Consider the following 8746-nt stretch of genomic DNA (forward strand, 5'->3'; position numbering starts at 1 on the left):
AGATATATCTAAAACTTTAGATATGTTTTGATAACAAGTATTTTCGGACGGAGGAAATACTAACGGGACTCTTAATCACCGGCAGCCTTGGTCGTAACAAGCCTAATCCTATACCTACAAAAAACCTATCAGGACACGTAGTCTACAGCCAAGCAACTAGTTTTGTTACTAGAGCTAGACTAGCCATTCCTTCCTCCGAGTCGCTTGATTCCGTCTTACAATCTCCCCCGCCTCCCTTGCCCCCTTTTGTAATGCTGCTTCGTGGAGACGGAGCACAACCACTCTGGGGCAGCAGAGGCTGCCGGCTGTGGGAGGTAAAACGGGGCCGCCGCCGCCGCCGGCGGCGGTTGTGCTGGCATCATCACGGCGTGGTAAGGAGGGTACGGAAACATGGCTCCGAACGGAGCCATCCCTGCAGGCAGGAGCGGGACGCATCCTCCCGCGACCACCGTCCCTGGAGCTGCCGAGGCTGGTGGGGCGCCTAGCGGCACGGCGACGGCCGGCACGGATGCCGTCTGCATGACGGGGTACACTGCTTGTGCTGGCCTCACGTTCATTGCCTGGACGTGCTGTTGCAAAGACTTCATGTACTGGATCGTCTGCTCCAGCGTCGACGCCTGGTTACTCTGCACAAAAAAAAAACGCCCATCAGAATCGTTCAGACTTGAGAGCGAGGTGTCATTAGAAGCTTGCAGCTTCAGCTCAATCAGAGAAGGCTTTGAAGAATTGGATTGGAGAGTAGCATATGCACAAGCATAACTGTCAGTGGGTGATCGTCGATTACAGTAGATGTCGGAAACTGAGTATGAGCTTACCTTTTTGCATCCAGGGACGAGCTGCTGCAGGGTCCTGAGCCTGTCACTGATCTTGCACCTTCGCCTCTGCACAGCCGTAGTCGTCCATGCAAAATTTTACGGTGATGCATCACTCCGTTCAAAAATGTAGATATGCGCGTCGGAATGAGAACGTGAGATCGATCAGGAGTACCTTTTCTGTATGGTTGTGTGTATTTGAGTGGCGACACGACCTTGCCCTGTTTGACCCTCCTGATGCCGCCTTCCTCCTGTCGCTGGAATCGCTCGTTATGTTTGTGTCCTGAGCACAGAGACAAGCGGAGATACAAATACTTAGATCAAATAAGTGTCTTCTTTTTTCTGTAATTTCTTCTTCCCGAAAGGGGATCAATTGTTTGCATCGTCTTATTGCTCACTGTAAAGACTTAAGGAAAGAGCTCACAGGAGTGCACGATGCATTCCGAAATATTGATCCGCCAGAGCAATTCCCTTCACGAACACAAGAAGAGCTTTCACCGTCACATATACTGCTCCCTCCCCAGTAGCAGTATAGGGTACCATAAAAACCCTCAAATAAGAAGCTCTTCACTCGACGCTCTGACTTTTCTTCTTCTTCTTCTTCTTCTTCTTCTTCTTCTTCTTGCAAGATCGTTTGGTGAAATTTAGGAAATGTTTATGGCCATTTATAGTCCGATAAAATTCAAAGTTTGACGTGATATGGCATGTCTGTGCCTTTATCAAGTCAGTTTAATAAGTAAACAAATAGCGCTTCGCTCTAACTTTCTTCATCTTCTTCTTGCAAGATATTTTGGTGAACTTTTCTTTATCTTCTTCTTGGAAGATATTTTGGTGAACTTTTCTTCATGTTCTTCTTGCAAGATATTTTGGTGAGCTTTGAAGTTTGACGTGATATAGCATGTGGGGCACTATGTTTTTTTCCTAAGGGAAATATTATCTTTCTACGTTACTTTTGTGTTCTCCTCTGCTTGAATTCATTTTTCAACCACCCTTTTTAGACAATTTTTTCAACTACCTGTCGAGCACGCTAGGTCTGTTACTTCAAAAAAGTACTAACTTCTTGGTTTACAAGGCCTGTGGACATTTCGAGGCCAACCTTGATCATCAATTTTGAGTATTAATTATATGCAATAAAAGTATAGCTGAGTTCGTATTCTACTTTTTCCCCAATGATCTGACTTTTGTAACATACTACCCATATATTGTGTTGGTCTAACTGGAGATCTCGAAAAAAACTCAAAATGAATGCGGGCCTTGTAAGCAGATTATAACATGTACACGTACATGTATATTTATGCAGATTATCATAGTGTCTAACTGTCAAGTGATCTAATATGTGGTTTGCACAAGCTTGTGGACTGATTCCTTGTAACCGAAGAAGTTTACATCATGTTTTCCACGAACGAGGTAGTGAACTGAGTTTCCCATATAGTTTTCAAGTTTAGCTGCATGTCAGTCGCCTGAAAACGCAACTTGGGTAAGATGATTTCACATGAAGGTAGAAACAGTGAAGGGAAGGAAGGAGCTCGCCGGAGAAGGTTACCCCATTATCTATTTTAGGAGTGCGAGGGTGGTGAGCTCGCCGGATCCTATTATCTATCTTAGAGGTGTGGGGGTGGTGCAAGTTCGCCGGAAAAAACCGGCCACCACCAGGGCTAGAGGGATGGCCAGGGGCGGCAACAGCATAGCGATGGGAGGCGGTTGATCTAATCCATAAGTATATAGTAAACATGGTAAATACAGTATGCATCTCATAGCGAGATCTAAGTATGTGCACACGTACAGTATATAGAACCGAAACATCTATGAACAATATATATACGGCCAACACATAAACGAGCAAATAGGGGATGAACGAGTCGTACCCTCCGGTTGGCCAGGCCAACGCGGCGGTGGTGGTGGCAGCCTCGGCATCGGCCGTGTCCTTTTTGGTGGCTTAGTCGTCAGCCATGGAGTCGATGCAGGGGAAGTAGACGCGGATGGTGATGGATTGGGAGCAGTCGCGTCGAGACGCTCTCCAAAAACCTTATTGCCGTTCTCCCAGGCAGGATCTCAAACGACAAGTTTTCGGAGGCACCTACTCTCCCAACCAACAGTGCAAGCGGTCGTCGAGATGGGATCGCTGGAAGCAGCACAAAGAGAGGAACAGTAGATGATGGCTAAGGTTGTGCGAGAGGAAGTGAATGAACTGAGTTAGGGTTCACTCCACTGCCAGCGCCTTCTTATATAGGCCGTCGGGTAGATGGGCCTGGGCTCAGGCCCATGACCGAGTCCACAAACAGCCAACGGCCCAACGTGTCGAACAGCGGCACTTCCGTAAGCGACTCGTTACTTAATCTAAGATTAATTAACCAGTTCAGACAGGAAAAAATAAGCTTCAGCTCGGCCCATTCTTGAAACTCGCGGCGCGACGCGCGCGTCGTGACGAAGTAGACGGGAGAGAAAGAGGAACGCGCGTGTACAACTCCTATTCCCAAGTTTCCAATGGCATATGGTAGAGCAGTCCTTATAAAAGGGTCTCATTCTTCTTACTGTAGCAGTATGTGACTAAACTTTCAACCACTTGCCATGCATCTAAATGGGGCTTAGAGATTAACTAAAAATTATTTTGTTATATATGGGCCTAAGTCCATCTATAATCCAACACTCCCGAGTATAAATAATAACAAATCCACGTACTTAGGACATGACCGGCGAGCCTACAGATTATACTCCATTGCTGACGCTCGTCGCTCGCGGACCAGTCAGCAGTCTCCATATAAGCATCGATCCGCGGACTAGTTAAAGAAAAAGGATTTCCTTCACTTTATATATAAAGCAGGAACACAACATCGAAGCATTCGATACAAACGCACGCCACACACACTCAAGGCAAGATACATGAATGCCGGGCACCGACACACAACCTCAACGACCACAAAACACCCGAAGATTAGCAAAACGAATCCGCTTAGAGCCGACGGAGACCACCACCATGAGGAGCAATCGTCCGGGAGGAGGTGCGACGGACGCGCCGGACCCAACATTGCCATCGCCCGATCCAAAGATCAAGTTTTCATCCGGAGTAAGATGAAAGGATTAGAAGTACCACGGCGGAGTCCGCAAGAAGAACACGACGTCCACGGATGCCGTCACCGTCGACCAATGCACAGATTGGATAGGTGATGTACCCCGGTGCTTCAACTCATCCACCGCCATCCCGGTCCAGCAGCACCCGCAGCCATGCCGCCCAAGCGGCCATGGTTGCCTGCCCGCATCTGAGCCGCGCAATCCGCCCACGACCAACGCGCGACTCCCACCGCCAGGGCCGCCGCCCCGCCATGAGACCACCACGAAGCCATCAAAGGCCACGACTTTGCCCAGATCTGCAACCCCAACCACCTTCGGAACTGCCGGCGGCCAACCTGCCTCGAGAACACTAGTAGAAAACAGGGCTTTCGTTCGGGCCAGATAAGCCCATTAGTCCCGGTTCAGTCACGAAGCGGGACTAATGTGAGCATTGGTCCCGGTTCATGCGGCTAGAGGCATTAGTCCCGGTTCAAATGAGGCCTTTAGTCCCAGTTTGAGACACGAACCGGGACTAAAGGGTGCGATGCCCTTTAGTCCCTGTTCGTATCTCAAACCGGGATTAAAGATTAGACCACTAGTCCCGGTTTGAGACACGAACCGGGACTAAAGGGTGTTGCACCCTGAAAGAAATATGCCCCAGAGGCAATAATAAAGTTATTATTTATTTCCTTATATCATGATAAAAGTTTATTATTCATGCTAGAAATGTATTAACCGGAAACATGATACATGTGTGAATACATAGACAAACAGAGTGTCACTAGTATGCCTCTACTTGACTAGCTCGTTGATCAAAGATGTTTATGTTTCCTAGCCATATACAAAGAGTTGTCATTTGATTAACGGGATGACATCATTAGGAAAATGATGTGATTGACTTGACCCATTCTGTTAGCTTAGCACTTGATCGTTTAGTATGTTGCTATTGCTTTCTTCATGACTTATACATGTTCCTATGACTATGAGATTATGCAACTCTCGTTTACCGGAGGAACACTTTGTGTGCTACCAAACGTCACAACGTAACTGGGTGATTATAAAGATGCTCTACAGGTGTCTCTGAAGGTACTTGTTGGGTTGGCGTATTTCGAGATTAGGATTTGTCACTCCGATTGTCGGAGAGGTATCTCTGGGCCCACTCGGTAAACACATAACTTAAGCCTTGCAAGCATTGCAACTATTGAGTTAGTTGCGGGATGATGTATTACGGAACGAGTAAAGAGACTTGCCAGTAACGAGATTGAACTAGGTATTGAGATACCGACGATCGAATCTTGGGCAAGTAACATACCGATGACAAAGGGAACAACGTATGTTGTTATGCGGTTTGACCAATAAAGATCTTCATAGAATATGTAGGAGCCAATATGAGCATCCAGGTTCCGCTATTGGTTATTGACCGGAGACGTGTCTCGGTCATGTCTACATATTTCTCGAACCCGTAGGGTCTGCACGCTTAAAGTTCGATGACGGTTATATTATGAGTTTATGTGTTTTGATGTACTGAAGGTAGTTCGAAGTCCCGGATGTGATCACGGACATGATGAGGAGTCTCGAAATGGTCGAGATGTAAAGATCGATATATTGGACGACTATATTTGGATACCGGAATGGTTCCGGGTGAGATCGGGATAATACCGGAGCACCGGGAGGTTATCGGAACCCCCCGGGAGGTATATGGGCCTTAATGGGCTTTAGTGGAAAGGAGGGAAAAGGAGCAAGGGAGGCCCCCCCCCCAAGCCCAATCCGAATTGGGAGGGCCCCCCTTTCCTTCCTCCCTCCTTCCTCTTCCTTCCCTCTCCCTCTCCAAATAGGAAAAGGAGGAGTCCTACTCCCCCCTTGGGCGCGCCTCCTCCCCTTGGCCGGCCCTCTCCTTCCCCCTTTATATACGGAGGAGCGGGGCACCCCATAGACACAACAATTGATCTCTTGGATCTTTTAGCCGTGTGCGGTACCCCTCTCCACCATAGTCCATCTCGATAATATCGAAGCGGTGCTTAGGCGAAGCCCTGCGATGGTAGAACATCAACATCGTCACCACGCCGCCGTACTGATGGAACTCTCCCTCAAAGCTCGGCTAGATCGGAGTTCGAGGGACGTCATCGAGTTGAACGTGTGCAGAACTCAGAGGTGCCGTGCGTTCGGTACTTGATCGGTCGGATCGTGAAGACGTAAGACTACATCAACCGTGTTGTGCTAACGCTTCCGCTTTCGGTCTACGAGGGTACGTGGACACACTCTCCCCTCTCGTTGCTATGCATCACAATGATCTTACGTGTGCGTAGGATTTTTTTGAAATTACTACGTTCCCCAATAGTGGCATCCGAGCCTGGTTTTATGCGTTGATGTTATATGCACGAGTAGAACACAAGTGAGTTGTGGGTGATACAAGTCATACTGCTTACCAGCATGTCATGCTTTGGTTCGGCGGTATTGTTGGATGAAGCAGCCCGGACCGACATTACGCGTACGCTTACGTGAGACTGGTTCTACCGACGTGCTTTGCACATAGGTGGCTGGAGGGTGTCAGTTTCTCCAATTTTAGTTGAACCAAGTGTGGGTACGCCCGGTCCTTGAGAAGGTTAAAACAGCATTAACTTGACAAACTATCGTTGTGGTTTTGATGTGTAGGTAATAACGGTTCTTACTCAGCCCGTAGCAGCCACATAAAACTTGCAACAACAAAGTAGAGGACGTCTAACTTGTGTTTGCAGGGCATGTTGTGATGTGATATGGTCAAGACATGATGCTATATTTTATTGTATGAGATGATCATGTTTTGTAACCGATTTATCGGCAACTGGCAGGAGCCATATGGTTGTCGCTTTATTGTATGCAATGCAATCGCCCTGTAATTGCTTTACTTTATTACTAAGCGGTAGCGATAGTCGTAGAAGCAATAGTTGGCGAGACGACAACGATGCTACGATGGAGATCAAGATGTCGCGCCAGTGACAATGGTGATCATGCCAGTGCTTCGGAGATGGAGATCACAAGCACAAGATGATGATGGCCATATCATATCACTTATATTGATTGCATGTGATGTCTATCTTTTATGCATCTTATTTTTCTTTGATTGACGGTAGCATTATAAGATGATCTCTCACTAAATTTCAAGATAAAAGTGTTCTCCCTGAGTATGCACCGTTGCCAAAGTTCGTCGTGCCCAGACACCACGTGATGATTGGGTGTGATAAGCTCTACGTCCATCTACAATGGGTGCAAGCCAGTTTTGCACACGCAGAATACTCAGGTTAAACTTGACAAGCCTAGCATATGCAGATATGGCCTTGGAACACTGAGACCAAAAGGTCGAGCGTGAATCATATAGTAGATATGATCAACATAGTGATGTTCACCATTGAAAAGTACTCCATTTCACGTGATGATCGGTTATGGTTTAGTTCGTTTGGATCACGTGATCACTTAGATGATTAGAGGGATGTCTATCTAAGTGGGAGTTTTTAAAGTAATATGATTAATTGAACTTAAATTTATCATGAACTTAGTACCTGATAGTATTTTGCATGTCTATGTTTGTTGTAGATAGATGGCTCGTGCTGTTGTTCCGTTGAATTTTAATGTGTTCCTTGAGAAAGCAAAGTTGAAAGATGATGATAGCAATTACACGGACTGGGTCTGTAACTTGAGGATTATCCTCATTGCTGCACAGAAGAATTACGTCCTGGAAGCACCGCTAGGTGCCAAACCTGCTGCAGGAGCAACACCAGATGTTATCAACGTCTGGCAGAGCAAAGCTGATGACTACTCGATAGTTCAGTGTGCCATGCTTTACGGCTTAGAACCGGGACTTCAACGATGTTTTGAACGTCATGGAGCATATGAGATGTTCCAGGAATTGAAGTTAATATTTCAAGCAAATGCCCGAATTTAGAGATATGAAGTCTCCAATAAGTTCTACAGCTGCAAGATGGAGGAGAATAGTTCTGTCAGTGAGCATATACTCAGAATGTCTGGGTATAACAATCACTTGATTCAATTGGGAGTTAATCTTCCGGATGATAGTGTCATTGAGAGAATTCTTCAATCACTGCCACCAAGCTATAAGAGCTTCGTGATGAACTATAACATGCAAGGGATGGATAAGATGATTACCAAGCTCTTCGCAATGCTAAAGGCTGTAGAGGTGGAAATCAAGAAGGAGCATCAAGTGTTGGTGGTCAATAAGACCACCAGTTTCAAGAAAAAGGGAAAAGGGAAGAAGAAGAAGGGGAACTTCAAGAAGAACAACAAACAAGTTGCTGCTCAAGAGAAGAAACCCAAGTCTGGACCTAAGTCTGAGACTGAGTGCTTCTATTGCAAGCAAACTGGTCACTGGAAGCAGAACTGCCCTAAGTATTTGGCGGATAAGAAGGATGGCAAGGTGAACAAAGATATATGTGATATACATGTTATTGATGTGTACCTTACCAGAGCTCGCAATAGCACCTCGGTATTTGATACTGGTTATGTTGCTAATATTTGCAACTCAAAACAGGGACTACGGATTAAGAGAATACTGGCTAAGGATGAGGTGACGATGCGCGTGGGAAATGGTTCCAAAGTCGATGTGATCGCCGTCGGCACACTACCTCTACATCTACCTTCGGGATTAGTTTTAGACCTAAATAATTGTTATTTGGTGCCGGCGTTGAGCATGAACATTATATCTGGATCTTGTTTGATGCGAGACGGTTATTCATTTAAATCTGAGAATAATGGTTGTTCTATTTATATGAGTAATATATTTTATGGTCATGCACCCTTAAAGAGTGGTCTATTTTTGATGAATCTCGATAGTAGTGATATACATATTCATAATGTTGAAGCCAAAAGATGCAGAGTTGATAATGATAGTGCAA

The 8746-nt window shown here is 46.1% G+C and overlaps 1 protein-coding gene across 1 annotated transcript; it reads right to left on the reverse strand.

Annotated features, from left to right (window-relative positions):
- Nucleotides 1-215: 215 nt before the first annotated feature.
- LOC147973643 (uncharacterized) lies at nucleotides 216-1896 on the reverse strand. The gene is made up of 4 exons (XM_087524744.1): nucleotides 1870-1896; nucleotides 988-1095; nucleotides 816-881; nucleotides 216-626 (listed from the first exon to the last, which is right to left on the reverse strand). Exons 1-4 carry the CDS (start codon nucleotides 1894-1896, stop codon nucleotides 216-218), a joined length of 612 nt encoding a protein of 203 aa, XP_087380870.1.
- Nucleotides 1897-8746: the final 6850 nt, after the last annotated feature.

The sequence above is a fragment of the Triticum urartu genome, chromosome 5A (genome assembly GCF_056163025.1).
Source record: "Triticum urartu cultivar PI428250 chromosome 5A, HENAU_Tu73, whole genome shotgun sequence".
In the NCBI taxonomy this organism is placed as follows: Eukaryota; Viridiplantae; Streptophyta; class Magnoliopsida; order Poales; family Poaceae; genus Triticum; species Triticum urartu.

What these genes read in the sequence shown, in the direction of transcription:
- LOC147973643 (XM_087524744.1), bottom strand. Translation starts at nt 1,896, where the DNA reads ATGTCCACAGGCCTTGTAAACCAAGAA. An exon ending in CAGGCCTTGTAAACCAAGAA is followed by an intron (nt 1,096 to 1,869) that starts GTTAGTACTTTT and finishes CTCTGTGCTCAG; the next exon opens with GACACAAACATAACGAGCGA. An exon ending in TCGTCCCTGGATGCAAAAAG is followed by an intron (nt 627 to 815) that starts GTAAGCTCATAC and finishes TTTTTTGTGCAG; the next exon opens with AGTAACCAGGCGTCGACGCT.